The sequence below is a fragment of the Anabas testudineus genome, chromosome 18, assembly GCF_900324465.2.
Source record: "Anabas testudineus chromosome 18, fAnaTes1.2, whole genome shotgun sequence".
NCBI lineage: Eukaryota > Metazoa > Chordata > Actinopteri > Anabantiformes > Anabantidae > Anabas > Anabas testudineus.
In genome coordinates, this window is record NC_046627.1 from 14,157,013 (window position 1) to 14,173,351 (window position 16,339).

The 16,339-nt window shown below is 38.2% G+C and overlaps 2 protein-coding genes and 1 long non-coding RNA gene across 5 annotated transcripts; 2 read left to right on the plus strand and 1 right to left on the minus strand.

The window, feature by feature from the left end:
• Positions 1-5,435: 5,435 nt before the first annotated feature.
• Positions 5,436-8,000, plus strand: LOC113157685. Of its 3 annotated transcripts, none has more exons than XM_033326770.1 (6): positions 5,436-5,571; positions 5,927-5,987; positions 6,241-6,290; positions 6,457-6,807; positions 6,887-6,961; positions 7,060-8,000. In XM_033326770.1, the coding sequence occupies exons 2-6, from the start codon at positions 5,980-5,982 to the stop codon at positions 7,218-7,220; spliced, it is 645 nt and encodes a 214-aa protein (XP_033182661.1). In that variant the 5' UTR covers positions 5,436-5,571; positions 5,927-5,979; the 3' UTR covers positions 7,221-8,000. The 3 variants fall into 3 exon arrangements, with proteins under 3 accessions (XP_033182661.1, XP_033182660.1, XP_026209069.1); XM_033326769.1 differs by having other exon boundaries at positions 5,931-5,987; XM_026353284.1 differs by having other exon boundaries at positions 5,931-5,987; positions 7,063-8,000.
• A 98-nt stretch (positions 8,001-8,098) lies between these two features.
• On the plus strand, positions 8,099-11,373 carry LOC113157684. Its single transcript, XM_026353282.1, has 7 exons — positions 8,099-8,465; positions 8,999-9,117; positions 9,225-9,369; positions 9,473-9,814; positions 9,903-9,992; positions 10,105-10,230; positions 10,306-11,373. The coding sequence occupies exons 3-7, from the start codon at positions 9,327-9,329 to the stop codon at positions 10,443-10,445; spliced, it is 741 nt and encodes a 246-aa protein (XP_026209067.1). The 5' UTR covers positions 8,099-8,465; positions 8,999-9,117; positions 9,225-9,326; the 3' UTR covers positions 10,446-11,373.
• Positions 11,374-11,955: 582 nt separating this feature from the next.
• Positions 11,956-15,516, minus strand: LOC113157703. The gene is made up of 4 exons (XR_003298520.2): positions 15,395-15,516; positions 14,771-14,825; positions 13,931-14,259; positions 11,956-13,801 (listed from the first exon to the last, which is right to left on the minus strand). It is a non-coding gene; the product is annotated as an uncharacterized LOC113157703 (long non-coding RNA).
• Positions 15,517-16,339: the final 823 nt, after the last annotated feature.

Genomic DNA, 16,339 nt, shown 5'->3' on the forward strand with positions numbered 1-16,339 from the left:
CATTCTCACTTTGCTCATGTGGGCAGATCTGACCAGCAGATGTCACCATTTCACTGTCAAAGGATCAACTATCAACACATACATTTTTTACTGACTCAATGCATATTTGTGGTTAGTTCATTCTTGTGAACACAGTGTTTCACTTTGATTTTGCACAAACGGCCACTTGGACTTAAGGATGAAGTACAAATGGACAGACACACGTAAACTGCAACTTGACTGGAGTATTCGTTTAGTCTGTGTGTACTAAATGGGCCCTTAGCTCACACATGTAACAGTTTCAGGGGGTTAAATAAAATAAAGTCTTTGATAATTAACAAAGATTTTCACCCTGAAATTAGAGAAAAGTAATAGGAAATCCATACTGAAACTGAATCTGAATCTTCAGGCTGATTCACCTGTACTGCACTTTACTTACTCAGCAATTCAATTGAATTGTATTTGTATAGTGCCAATTCACAACAGAAGTCATCTCAAAGCACTTTACAGTGTACGGCTAAAGACCTTACACTTGTTGTACTAAGCAAATATCTAAGCCAAGAAGACAAATGTTAGGGTAAAGTGCTCTAAAGCTGTTTCAGTTTTTATTTCTCTATTTATATACATCTTTTTAGGGTTAAGTGGATGGAAAAATTCAGTGGACTACCGTTTTCAGCAAGTGTTTGGTGAGTGGACGTGTATGAGTTTTATGTAAACTTATGTAGTTTTACACTAAAATTACATAAAAAAAAAAACAACAATCCCATTTGACCAAGTTTTAGGCAACAGCGGAAAAACTCCCTTTAAAGGAAGAAATCTCCCTCAGAACCACAGTCATGGTGGGCGTCCATGAGGAGAGAGAAAAGCAAACAGCAGGCAACAAAAACAACAACAAGCAGCAAAAACATTGGGCAGGTCAACTGGATTCTGGAGATGTACGGCTCAGACCGAGGATACCTGCAGAAAAGTACAGGGAGAGGGAGACAGAGAGGAGGAAGCGCAATGGCTGTTAGTACAGTTTCTGTAATTTATTCACTCCTGTAGAAGACAATAAAACACAACACAGGTTATCTTCTGATCTGTTCTGCACAACTGACCAATACAAACACAAGAATAACAAAGCCTACATTGAGAACAGCTGCTAATATACCTGCAGAGCTACGTCAGACACATGGCCGCTACTGCAGTACCAAAGGTGAGCTAAGCTAACTTCGTGAGAAAAATAAAACTTAAACAAAACTTACAATCCCAGTCAAAACTAAAAAATAACATAAAGTAAAGCAAGCAAAATACACAATACATTTTTACAAGAAAATGATCAAATAGCACCCTCAACATTTCTCCATGCCTCTTAACCTCATGGTTCAGAGTCCTCTGAGCCATCTCTAACTGTGAGCTTCATAAAAAAGATAAGTGTTAAGTCTTTTTAAGTCTAGTATGCTTTAGAAATATGGGACTAAGCAATGATAACAATAGTTACAACTCCATTCCTCTTGTCAGACAATTTTCGGGAGACGCCACTGGTTATTTTTCAGTTTAGGTTTGTATTTATCTGAAACGTTTAGACTCTTGTGCAGTGAAACTCTTCTTTTGACGACTCAATGAATAGTTTATTAATGAGACAAATTGAGGCCACTCGCTGCTTATTCTGCCACAAACAACTGACACCTTTGCTGTTTGTGTTGTGCTCTAACTACAGTATGTGCATCAACTACATTTATTCTCTGTTAACATGTCACTGCTAATGCTCGTATTAAATTACCATCAGCACAGATGAGAAATGATCAGATGAACAAAGGCTGCAAGAACTGTTGGTGTGATGCTTTTATGTAGGTGGTACGAACAGAAATATTAATCAGCTCAAAGTATTTAGCTGTCTGGGTTTCACTTACTTTTTCCAACCATTCCTTTTTGTGCATACTCTGCAAGTGAACAACGTGTTGTGGTCCCCTCACCTCACCTCAAAGGATCCCAGGAAAAATTTTTCAGCTCTGTGTTTCCACAATGGTGAAACGACCTGCCCACCTCTGCACGCTCGGCTGCCCCACTCTCAGTTTTCAAAAACTTGCTGAAAACGGTAGTCTACTGAATCTTTCTGTCCACTTAACCCTAAGAAAATATATATTTATACCCAATGAAACTGAAACAGCTTTATAGCACTTTACGCTAATGTTTGTCTTTTTGGCTTAAATATTTGCTTTGTACAACGCTACATGTAAATATGAATGTACGTTCAATGGGCATAATTAAAATAACTGACGTGTATCAGCTTAGAAATACTGTGCTGTTGTGACTTTGGTGAAGATCACATAACATTTCATGACCAATTTATACAGAAAATCAGGAAATAGTTTGAGAGCTTAGGTTAATAACATAAAATATATAATAATGTTATAATAACAAAGAGAGAAGAAACAGGCAAACAGAAAACTCCAAATTGTAATTTACTTAAAAACAGGTTTAACTGTCAGCATATTGCCTCCACCTTAAGCTAATATTGACATTAGAGATAGATAGAGATGCATTTGAAAAGAGAGCAAATCTTTTCACAACACATGGAGATGAATGACTGGATGGCAGGAGAGACATTGACGGTAAATTGATGCTATTGTTAAATCATTTCTGTGCATGTTTTTGATGTAAAACCCGGTACTTTTGCCACAACATTTCCAATGGTGGACCTTTTGGACAACGGGTAAAGAAATGGACTGAAGCACGCCATGAAAAAAATAGACAGGCCGGTTCACCATGATGCATAATAAGTTACTTGTACAGTTTAAACTCTACAATATGTTGTTTATATTGCTATAATTTGCTATAATTTAATTCCTGCAGTCATTCTTAAAAAAAACAGAAAGCTCTACTTTGTAGCTCTGCTCATGAGATTTCTCTAATTTTAAGCCATTGTGTAGAACCTTGTCTTAAAATCCTCCTCAACATCTGTCTCCTCTCACAGGGAGAAGATGATCTTCAGGATCCTGCTGCTCATCAACCTGATCTCATGTGTCTCTGGTTAGTTCACATCTTCACTTTATTCTCCAGCAACTCAACAATTATTAATAGTTCAATAATTCAAGTTGTCACTTTGTGTCTGTGTCTCCTCAACAGGAACATTTGTAGTGAATGTGACACAGACCTCCTATCAGGCAGAGGAGAACCACAACATCACACTGGAGTGGACGTTCACTATCAGACCTCACACATCCTCTAACTCAGTCAACATCTTCTGTGACATGTTTACTGACCACAGTCAATTAGTCCTGTTTCATCTCCATGAAGGTGTTGAGGTCTCAGAGTCTCAGGATCAACAGTTTTCAGGAAGAGTCCAGTTTGACAAAGACGTCCTCAGAGAAGGACGAATCAGACTCCAACTGTCCAGACTCAGGACTACTGACTCAGGACTGTACCTGTGTGAAGTGAAAACAGATCAAGGTTGGAGCTCTGACAGATGTCGACTCGACGTCACTGGTGAGCTGACTGAGTAGAACTAATGAACACTTCATTAGCAATAGCGGTGTTGTTTCATTCAATGTGATTGATTCTGTCTATGGACCGTCTTACATCCTTTACAGCAGCTGTTGATCAGCCCAAACCTCAGAGACCAACTGTGAATCCACAACCAGAGAGTAGGAGTCGGATCGGCTTAGTCGCACTGATAGCAACAGCAGGAACTATGCTAGTTGTCTTTATTCTAGTAATCTTTGCTTTGCATTTTTGTTTTATTAACACTGCTTCACAGAGAACAGGAAATGTTACATATTATGAAAGGCAAAGTCAAATGGTGACCTCAAATACGTAGTTCAGTGACAATTGCCACTAAAATCCCATCAGCTCTTTACTTAGACATCTGAAAGTCATGGTCTGATTTTGACTTGCTTTTAAGTGTCTCATTGTTTCTCAACACTGCATTGGATTTAAATCACTGTTTAAAACCATAATGTGAGTTAAAGTTTTACAAAGGTGCCAGCACTGTCAACATACCTGTGACATGAAGATAACAGGTGTGGTGGTTTGGAGCCTTCGGCGACACCTTGTGGCCACATTTGGCAGATGAGAAATGAGAGAAAATGCACTGTATAACATGGATGTTGAGGTTCATTCATATTCATTTTATTATCTAATCAATGATTAGTCCACACTTAAAAATACTAAATTAGCTGTTGCTCCAAGCTTAAAAGTTGTATTTACATTTTGTTCAAATGATCAAAATGCTTTTCTTTACCTGGGCCAGGACACAGTTACTTTACTTAGGTTGCAGGTTGTCCATTCAGTAGACATTTCATTTTGTTAAACCCACTCAATGACATTTAGCAACTTACAAGTGGTACAGTACAAGGTGAGCGTAGGAAGGTTGAATGATAATGTGAATATTTAGTTTTTAGATTTTCACTGAACCTGCGTCTGTACTGTTAAAGGTTTTTCTCATATGACCTCACTCACCTCCCATCCACATATTTGAGTCTTGCAATTCTCTCTGTTGTAAATGCAGTACTTTTTTTGAAGAGTTACTTATGAGCCACAAAAAAATAAAAAATAAATAAAAAATTCACATCATGCACATATTTTTAAACCAAAGCTCATGCAGTCATCACTATTGTTGCTATTGCTGCATTCAATAAAACAAACATATTTGTTCTCAGTGTCTTCTTTATGGTCCATGTGCTGAATGCAAAAGTCAAGTTTAACATGCACAAATAAACATGAAACAAAAAGAAAATACTTTAAGTCATGAAACAATTTAAACATATACTCATTGTCTATACACTTACAGCTTTGTTAATGTATTATGCACTTTATGTTTTTGCAGGAACATTGCACAGAAAGCATGTCATTAATCCGTGAACAGCTAAAAGGAAGATAAAAAGTTCAAGTTCTCACCATTATTATGCATTTTCTTTCTGTCACTGTTCTTTCTCTGCAGTTTCAGGCTCTTGATACAAATAGAATAATTTCTCAGAAGAGCAGAGAAGCAAAAGTACTTTTCATTACATAAATAAAATGGTTTATTTCCAAGTTTAAGTTCTCAAAACAAAACTCATCTGTAATTTAGTACTGAAAACACTCATCTACTGTGAACAGGCTGAAGGTAACAGACACAAGTGTCTTTATTTTCATATAAAATGACATTGTGCACTCTAAACCAAACCTTATATTCAAGTTATATATATCAAGCAACTTCAATTGGTCTTAATAAAAAATGATTACATATAAAATGACTACATTAATGTAAATGCAAATTCAAACACAGGTATAAACTCTTTGAAATTGAAATGACTATCTTTTTACATTTTCTTCCTGTACATCTTCTAGAGGCAGTGGAGGAGCTTTAGTCAGAGACTTCTCCAGCTCTGCTGTGATTAGAAACGATACAGGAAGTCATCACCCATCACCCTGTACAGTGACTATATTTAGACCACTCCCTCCCTCTTACAAGACAATCGCCAGGAGGTGCCAGAGGTTGTATTTAGGTTCAGGTGTGTCTTTATCTGAAACATTAAGACTGTTGTGCAGTGAAACTCGTCTTCTGACCAGGCAATGAATTAACAATTAATGAGACAAACTGCCACTCGCTGCTCACTCTCATACAAACAAGTAAGTAACTGACACATTTGCTGTTTACATGTACTGTATGTGCATCAACTACATTTACTCTCTGCTAATGTGTGACTCTTGATGCACATTTTAAATCACCATCAGCACAGATTAGAAAGTTTTTACTCTGACTTAAGTTTAACATTTGCTTTAACAGATCACAGAAATAGTTTCTGCACTGAAAGAAAAGTCAAGACAAAAACTCATTTTAACATTTTAACAGCATTGTTGTTGCTTTTTTCACATGTACATTGTCACATATGGTTATTTTGTTAGTACAGTTAATGCTGTTTGTATTGTAAAACTGAATCTATGAGATAGTAAATTGTACATTTGGTGTCTTTGGTATTTTTTGGGAGGAGCTACTGGTTTCTGGATGTATCTGATAGAAGTGGCAACTAGAAACACATGAACAGGTAAGACAAGAATACAGTAACAATAGAGCTGTCACAGATTACTTTAAGCCAGCCAAGCATCAAAACCTGATCTAAAGGTTGAACTTTTGCAAAGCCATAGCACTTTGGCTATCAATATCATGATATATGATCATTGTCAGACTTGTATTTCAACACTTAATTTGCCACAAAATAAGTCTTAATCCTTATACTGAGGATCCGTCTGTACTGCTTTAAAAAAAATTTACATCTCATTGTGTTTTATTCCACCAAGGGTGGAGATGATCTGGATTCTGCTTGTCCTGACGACCTCCTCTGTCTATGGTTAGTAGGGACCTGAATGCTTCTAATAATTATGATTTATTATAAATTATTACTTGAGAGATTAATAGTTTTACTGGTAAAGAACAAGAGGATAGTGTAAATATGGAGCTGAATGTCAATGTCATCATGTCTCTGTTTTTGTCTTTTCCATCATTTTCCTCTCCAGGAGAGTTTGCTATGAAAATGACTTCGACTTTCTACGAGACAGGGGAGAACAACCACATCACCATCAAATGGGACAGTAAGACCAAGCTGGATCTATCTCTCACAAATCTCATTTGTGTGTCAAGGTCAAATATTTTTAAGGTTTTGTATCAGATGATACGAGGCCTCGAAGTTCCCAAGTCTGTGCATAAGCAGTTTTCAAGACGGGTTGTGTTGGACAGAGACGATCTGAGAGAAGGACGAATCAGACTTCATCTATTCATAGTCACAGCCGAAGACTCTGGAGACTACTCTTGTGATCTCACTGCAGATTATAATGAAGACACAAGGAAATGGGGGCTCCAGGCCACTGGTAAGTGAAGAACATGTTTATCTCTTATCTACACATTAAAATGAGTGTGTTGCAACACTGACACAGATTTCTTTCACAGTGCATTTTGTCCTGAATGTGACCAAGAACTCTCCTGGAGCGATATCATCAGCTAATAATGATGAGGAAACAGCAGGTGTATTTAACATTGTAGCTTGTCCATACAATTATTACATACATGTATACATACATATATTTTAAAGTTGTTGTAATTTTCTTGTTCGTGTCTTTAACCAGGTGCTAAACAGCTACTTGAAGAAGTAATGTCAACCATAACACCACTAACAACTCTGATAGGAGCAGCTGTCCTCTTGGGATATTTAATTGTTCGTCGGGCCTCCAACAGACGGAGTCTACAGTTTGAAATGAGAAAAGTGTCCTCGTTGACCTCCTGATAAAGACGACTGGCATCATATTGAGTCACCTAACTAAACAAGATGTGAACATTTGCCAGCATGGAGACGGGGCTGACTTTGTGGTCCAGGCCTCATTACAGAAACTATAAAAGAAGCACATCATGAATTTGACAGCTGATGTGAAAGTCATCAGATGTTGACGTGCTGTCACAAATAAGTTGTGTGACAATTTGGGGAAGTCCGAAAAAACGTATTATGTACAATTATTTATTTCCATTTTTTGTTTACTGTGTTATTGTTGTCTCTACTTCATTCTATACTATATAGTTTATATTGTTTTTTAACAGAGTAAATATTTTACAGATTTGTCACAAATGTCAATATCCCTGTTTTCACTTTAAATAAGATGTAGAAGAAGTATGAGCCCTGAATATCCTATACATCCATCCTTTTACAGGATGGACATTTCCGGTGAATCTCAGCTGTTCTGGGTTAAGAGTCAGGGTACACTCTGGACAGGTTGCCAGTCTAGCTCCAACATTCACATCCATGAGCAATTGAATTGAAGTACCCGTATTATGCCTGTGATGGGGCTTAAAAAAAAAACAGTCCCTTTAATGTGCCTGTACACTGTGATGCTAAGAAACTGTGTCATTGTGAGCAGCAAGTCTGAAAATGAGCAGGAACAGACTCAAAAGCAACTATTTACACACTCATGGACGACCGCTCTGTCAAAAACAAATGAGTCCACAGTTTGTTCAGCTCCTGAGAGGACAGAGGAAGGACACTTCTGAGTTTGTCCATAAATCCAAATGTTAATCAGTGTCTGTTGTTCGTGTTCAGCCAAGTTCACTGTGGGCGGGGTTTAGACTGAGCCAGAGCAGGAATTGGTTCCTAGAAAACTAGGAAAGGATACGAGTGCACTTCTAACATAGTTGGTGTGTCTACATGAACCACAGAATCATATAAATGTACTAAAATGACACTTAGGGCGAAATATTTTCAGTATGTCAAGTGCTACGAAATATTTCTGTCACTAGATGCCTCCCACACGCCAAAACAAGAACAATAGAATATACCACAACCTTGAAGAAAGTTAGTTTCACTTTTACTCATAAAGTCACGTGACATCATGTCACGAGCTCTTTTGCTGTTGTTAAACAGTTGCTCGTGTTATTTTCAGTGTTGTGCAGTGAAGCAGGTCGTCCAGCCAGCTGATAATTCAAAGAAAGTGAGAAGAAAGCTAAACACGGACTTGCTTGCTGCTGTCTCGCCTTGAAACAAGTAAGTAACTAAAATGCGATATTTGTTTAAGCTTAGTCATTTGTTTAGTGCACATTTACCACAGTTTGTTTACACGACTGATGACGCACTTGTTAAACCAGCCTCAGCACAGATTACAAAATTAAAGCAGGCCTGAATTTAATCCTCTTGTTTGAGTAAATATTTTAATCTGAACCTAAAAAATCTATTTGAGTTCCTACAGTTTTTCACTAGTTAAAAAAAATAGTTATTAAAGTTACGGTTGTTACTGTTAACAAAGAACAACAGCTAATGTGTGCACACAGTGCCAAGGCCAGAGAAAACAAATGTTTATAAAGTGGTTACTGTGTTCATCGATGTTTGTTTAGACAGATCTAGACAAAAACTGTTTCTGCAGGGATAAAAAAAAAAATCACATGTTAAACAGGAAGTGCAGAAACCATGAGTTGGTCCTTTTAAATTTTAAAATCCAGCTTTTTAACTTTTTCATTCGCACCAGAGCCTCTTTAGAAAAACAGGCAGCAGTGAGAAATACAGAGTTGTTTCATTTCCAGATCAGGCATCTGACTGCAATGACTTCAAGAAGCCGTTCAGGAGGAAGACTGCGCCCTGGTCCTGGCTTCGTGATCCTGAGAACAGCTGACAGATGAGACACCAACACCTTTGCGAACATGTGGGACTTTTTTTCATAACTATGTTTCAACGTTGTTTATTTCATCATAGAAATAAATGTAATTTAGTCCTTTAACTATAGCTCACAAAGTATTTGATGTCACACAGAAGAAGCACAGACACAGGGAAGCTTTTGTGTGACCTTCAAACATCTTCATAGAAGATCGAGGATCAGGAAATCTAGGAAACAGGTTTCCTCTCAGGGCGAAGATGATCTGGCTCCTTCTAATGCTCAGCTTCATCACTTCTGTCTGTGAGTACGAGGACAGTTTTTACACTTCCTCGAGGTCACTGAGTCAACTCTTTATTATACGTCATCTCTTGTGTCTCTGCTTTCCCCTCTCTCTCCTCAACAGGGATGTTTGTTTCTCCGTCCTTCTTTCAAACAGAGGAGAACAACGACGTCACCCTCACATGGGTCAGTCAGACCAAAACCGACATGTCTCTTGCCAACCTGGTTTGTTTTTTCCAGTGCGAACCTCCTAAGGTTTTGTATGAAATGATAAACGGCGTTGAGGTCCCACAGTCTCAGCATCAGCAGTTTACAGGACGGGTTCAGGTGGACAAAGAGGCTCTGAGAGACGGACGAATGAGGCTCCGTCTGTCCAGAGTCACGGCCGAAGACTCTGGAAACTACTGGTGTGATCTGGCTGTGAATTATGATAGGAACACCAGGACTTGGGAGCTGGAGACTTCTGGTAAGTTGACTATACTGTACCACCTACAGGACATAACTGTAACCATGGCAACAAGTTAATTAATAAAGAACCCCCCCCACCCCTTTAGAAAAATTTGTTGTGAATGAGAATCAGACCTCGGATGGAGACAACAGTGACGAGTCCCTCAGCACAGCAACATCTGGACCAGGAACAAAAGGTGAGTGATGACTTGAGGCAGATGTAGTACCTCACCACTGGATGTACTCTTGTGTACTGCATACTGTATACTATACTATACACACACACACTGACGTTCTGTCTCTACACAGGTTCAGAAATCACACTCAGTATTCAGCACAAAGAATTTATTTTCCTGGCTGTATTCATTGGAAGTCTGGCTGCAATGGTTGTGTTAGCGTTTGGAAAACTGATCTGCCAACATCCTCCACAGAAAGGTATTTCTACTGACTTCACTTTGACTTCAGTTTGTCAGTGTTTCATCCATATTGATCATTTCATTAACCACGCAGATCAAGAGAGCCAGTCACTGATTGTCCGGAAAAGTAAAGAAGTTGAGGTCAACATCCCCGAGTGCTCCAGTGGTGAACAAACACGGCAGGGATTGCGGGACGGTGAGACGACTCTGCCATCTTCACTTCTCACAGTCTGAGTTCAAACAGCGAAGAGGAAGCTGCTTACTGTGAAGTGCAGACACACAAGTGTTTTCTATTTCCTGTCTCAGTGGTTGCATTCACAGCGACAGCTTTCGCTGGGGGGTGGGGGTTCATACCTAATGTCATTTCACCTGTTCGTAGCCACCTCGGCTCCTCGTGCGACCGTTTTCCTACCTCTCGCTTATATATTTTACTTAAGCTTTCGATTTAAAGTGCCAGTTAATGTTGCTGCCTTCCAGCTGCTTAACACAGTATAATTCACTGTAACATATCAAAGTAAAACGTCTTTGCACTCTTTTACAATCCATTTATACTGTGTGTGTGTTGAGATGAACTATTATTACATTTCAAGTTTGTTCCAGGTGATTTTATTTAATTTACAGCTGTCTGTTCAAACCTACTGTACTTTATATGTTCGTATATTTGTTTTATATTTATACCTATTTATATTAAGTCTTGACTTTACAAATACAGCCTTTATAAGACTATAAAAAAAATCTGTGGAGCCTTTACAGTTCAAAAAAACAACTATGGCAACAGAGTCAACCGCAGCTCTGATGCCGATTAGAGCAGAAGTTCTCCAGGATGTCAGATTTCTGCAGGATATCAAACAACTTCACTTGTTAATTTCATCATGTTCTGAAATCCAGTAAAGTCAGCAGCAGCTTGGCAAAGAGAACAAACATTCAACATTTCAATGTAAACTTTAAAAAACACAGCTTTAATATGGAAACAAACTCAGTCACAACAGCCTTAAATTCCATTTATTTATTCACATTGTTGTAAATGTAAACTGATTTCCCAGTATTGTTTAATGAAAAATGTCACTTTACAAAATGTATGTTCTTTTAGGTTACTTTTTCCAGTTATGTTTGGAGCATGTGATTGTGAAAACTGACAATAAATGACAGAATAAACACAACATATATGTCGTTTTGTGTTTTATCACTGGAGGAAACAACAGATGAGCTTTGTAGAAGTGCTGCTGTTGTCTAGAACACTGCAGAATTTAATGGGTTTTTTAGACACATAATTAAAGAATTAGCTCACCCTATGTAGACAGGTGTATGCCTTTCCAAATCATGTCCAATCAAAGTGGAGAAACATCAAGGATGATCAGGTGACTCACCAGAGCTCAATTTTGTTTATGTGATTTTTCAAAATTTAATATTAATACGTTTGCAAACAAACTTCTTTTACGTTGTCATTTTAGGATATTGTTATTTAGTAAAATAATTTAATCCATTTTGGAATAAGGTTGGAACCTGACAAATGTGGAAATTAAATTAAATTCAAATTAGTTATTTATTTATATAGAGTCAAGTTATCTCAAGGCACTTAACAGTGCATGGTTTACCTTACAGTAATTATACAAATTATGATACAGAAAACTAAGCAATCCCATTTGAGCAAGCTTTAAGCAACAGTGGAGAGGAAAAACTTCCTTTAGAGAAAGAAACCTCCAGCAGAACCAGGCTCATATTTGGCGGCCATCTGCCTCGACCGATTGAGGTGAGTGGAAAGAAAAGAGAGAAAAGAACAGCAGGCAATAAAGAACAACAACAAGCAGAGCTAAAGAGCTGTGAAAACTTTCTGGATGCACTGTAAGGACGGCAACACACCAGAACATTTTACAAGCTGAGCACAGTGGATGCTGAGGCTTTACCTCACAACGCGATGATAGAAGGAGCTGATCCAAATACAGCCAAGAAGCTCTAACAGAGAGTCCTGTCCACCAGTGGCCGGTGTCTTCTATATTGTCTATACATGGTCTATGCAGAGCAAAACTCGTCACAAATGTCACCTGCCTGTGGTTTGTCACATCCTCATCAAGGGTTCTGTAACCTGGCAGCTATATTAAATCATAATGATCCTATATCATATTTATATCATATTTTTATCAGTACCTGTGACTAGGTCTGTCTTCTGAATGATCAAACTAAGGTAATTAAAAAATAAATAAATAAAATTGTCTTGGGTGCAAGATGGCACCAGCTGATTGAATCATGAGAGTTTTACTTCTTTAGTTCTTCCTTGATGGCAAATTTTACGAAACAGATGACAAATGTTGCTCGTCTGTATTTTCTTACATTATACAAGTAAATCTACAACATACAGGATCCGTTTGATCGTTGTTTCTGTTGTTTTGTTGTATTTGAGCAGACTGACTTTGAGCTGAGATGACCAAGACCAGGGAGCTGAGTGTCAATTTAAATAAAATAATCTATTACTTCACTTCTCTTGGTTTCAATTTAATAAAGCAGTACAAACTGTGGGCCAGAATTAATCATCTTGAAATAAGAGTGGAAATTTACAAATGGCATCTGTCCAACATCTTACTTGAAACATTTTCATATTTGCACTCAAGCATGTTAAAGTACTGCAGCTTCAGGAAGTCTCTATATTGTTGTACATCACACTAGTACCTGACAAGGCCGGCCATGCTTCACGATTGTATTCTTGTTACCTGAAGGCACCCTCTACTAAATCACCTCTTTCTTCCTCCTCAGGCTCCAGCTGCGCCATATACTGATTTAACAAATCCAAACAAAAATATTTGATTGTGAATGTTATAGATCTATATATATATATAGATATATATACAAAAATATAAACACTTTCATTTAATGTGTTCGGACATACAGTACCTAGCGCAACAAACGTAGCGCAGGAGAGATAAGAAACTAAAAGCTTATGCAAAGGTGTCATCTGTCTGAACAACAAACAGGTGATGGACACGTTGCTCTTCTTCTGTAGCTCTGTTTCTGATTTTGAACTCTTGGGAAGAATCGCAGGTTCCTATTTGATCTGGTAGTAAACAGGCGCGGTGACAGCAGTGAAACTGAATGAGTTGCAGTCCCAGTAAACAGCAAGTAGAAACCTGCAGATTCAGGTGATGAATTCTGTGTAGATTTACGCCTAAAATCACTGTGACGTTGAAAATAATCTTCACAACAACCAGTGTCCACAGAAATCAACCAATTATAAGAAGAACATTCCTTGTCCAACCCTTAACGGGTATGAAAACAGCTGATTTGATCTGTAATGACTTTCCTCCTTGACATCCACTATACCCTCAGTAGAACCAGTTGTGTCTGCAGGAATCCCCTTCTGAATTTGTCTTCCGGGCAGCAGGAAGTAGAAGAAACTTAGAAAAGCGTTGCTACTGAGAGGACCTGAAGATTCATACATCATGTAGGGCTCACTGCAGAATACAATCAAACACAGCCACGAGCAGCTGCTGCTGCTGCTGCGAGTACTAGTGCCAGTGCCAGTCCAACGTAGAGGCTGATGCTGTGCCGGGATGCTTGTTGTGGTTTAGGCATAACAAGTTTGGGTTCGTGGCTGGCTGCTGTAAATGACGTCAAACCTATATTAATTTATGATGAAGCTTCAGTGAGTCAACTTCTGCTTTGAAACACACTCATCCCTTAAATTGTAAAATGTGTAATAATCTACAAATGTAAAAACTGTTGCCCACCAGTGACGTTGAGTGAGAATCTCTGAACCCTCTTGCAAATTCAGTAGCCATCCTGCAGTGGTACAGGCCAGAGTCGTTAGTCGGACTCTGGCGACGTGGAAGTCTGACTAGTCCTGATCTGAGAGCACTTGTGTCGCACTGCACACGTCTGCGAATTGCTCATGCTGAGACTCCACAACAGTGTCGTCCAGGAGGAGAAAACCTTGAGATCGGATTCCAGCACACAGTGGATTTTGGGGACTGAAATCTTGGATTGATGGAGAACCGCCATTCCACAGTGACGTTACTGTTTTCCTCCGCCTGATAGTGCAAGTGATTCGAACGCTTTGCTGACAGGGACAAAATAGGAGAGGAAAGAAGTCACTAAAGTTATCTTAGCATTTTATTCATTTCCTCCTTTTGGAGAAGAAAGTGACACACTCACGCTTCACACACAAGTCAGAGACCGTGTCTGACTTGTGTGTCAGGAAGGTAATGCCTTTTGACTAGGGAAACTGATTGAGTCAGTGTTTACAGTTCATCAAGTAAGTGTAATGGTAGTTTACACAAAAACACAAATGTGAACATGTTCACTGAAAAAAATAAATTTAATGAAACATATGTACCAAATATTATGACTCCCCACAATTAAGCCATGTTACAAATCAAGAGCCACGAAATTAGGAAGGACTCATTGTGAAATCAGCCATAATATGACTTAATAATACTTAATAAAGTGGCTAAAATCCTCCAAAACAAAACTCTGTGTCACCAGTTGAGTGAGAAATTAAATCACTAAAGCTGACTACAGCTCGCTTTCACAGTAATGTACTGTAAAGTGAACCAAAGGTGTAAACTGACCACAGACACCGAAGCTAACGGTGATGAGCAGCAGGATCCTGCAGTTCATCTTCTCCTGTGAGAGGAAAACAAAGTTAAGTGAGTGAAGAATACAAAATAATAGGCTAACAAACAGTAACACCCGTTTTTTTTTTTTTTTCTTCAAGTCAAAGAACAAATTCCAAACTGTACTTTGAGTACAATAGAATAAGTACTTCTCTAAGAAAACAGTATTTTAAACACATCCAACTGGTTGGTTGAAACTCTCGTCTGCACATTATGTACTAACTTTTCTCCCGTTGTTTGTTCTATTTGTTTTTTTTTTTGGTCCCTGCCTGTCACTCATGTTGAAATATTTCCTGTTTCCTGTAACTCAGTTCGATTGATGTTATTATCATTTTGCATTTAATCTTTTAGTCTATATGACACAACTCAAGGCCCGAGAACGAGGCCCGTTGCCATCACATCAGTTCTAGTGAACTGAATAAATCCTCTACATGTTTATTTGGAGTCCCAGCTGAGATTTCCTGCAAGTCACACTTCGTCATCTGTTTCTCCTGATATCGTTCTAGTGGTGAAATGTTTGTCCTGTTACAGTGAGTAAGACAGAAATCAGAATCCAAACATAAGACAAATGACCCTTACCAGCATATTGAGTTCTACTGAACAACTCTCCTCCAAACAGAAGACACTTGCCACGAGATTAAGCAATGAACACAAGTTTTAGTGAAGATTCAGACTGTGACTGAGGATGAATGAGTGAAGTGATTGATATATGAACTGAACTGAAGCTGCTGAACTGGAAGGAGGAAGCGCAAACGAAGGGGAGGGCAGTAAGCTATTCCTGTCCGACAGGTTTCAAGTACTAAAGAGCTTTCTCCACTCCAAGAAAATACTTTTTAAACAGTAACCTGTTTTATACAGTGCTGTTGGGGACACACATGTACATTTACATTAAGTTGCTTTTATCAAGTGACTTACAAGTGAGGTACAAGCAAAATATCTAAGCCAAGAAGAGGAACTTTATGGTATAAGGGGGTATAAGTGCAAGTTTTGTTTCAAGATTAGTAGTCTGAGGCTGAGTGATGAGACCAGGTTGCCATGTCCAAAACTTCCAAAAAGCCTGCAGGGAAATTTTGTAAAGAGCAAATGTAGCTGTACATTTGTTCTTTACAAAATGCGAGTCAAAATGCGATAACATCAGTGTTCAAACAACCAAAAGGAAATTCCCTCAAAAGAAAACAAAACATATTATTTTCTTGCCATTGAACAATTTAAACAGAGCAATTAACATTTTACTTTCACCGCGTTAATCAAATCATGACACACAAACCGTAAAAGTGTGTTTGTGAATGAATTCTTTCACTCACGATTTGTTAACATCAAATCATGTAATTATTTTAATTGTTTTAATATGGTGTTAGTACTAATAGCAATTAATTGGCATTAATTGCAAATATTATTCAACTGTACATTCACCTGGATTTTTTTCACATTTTCTCACAACGTTGAATTTTATTTTTGGTTTCTTAAAGTTATGATCTTCACACTCTCAGTCACAATGACTCACCTGATGAGCAAACAATGGTG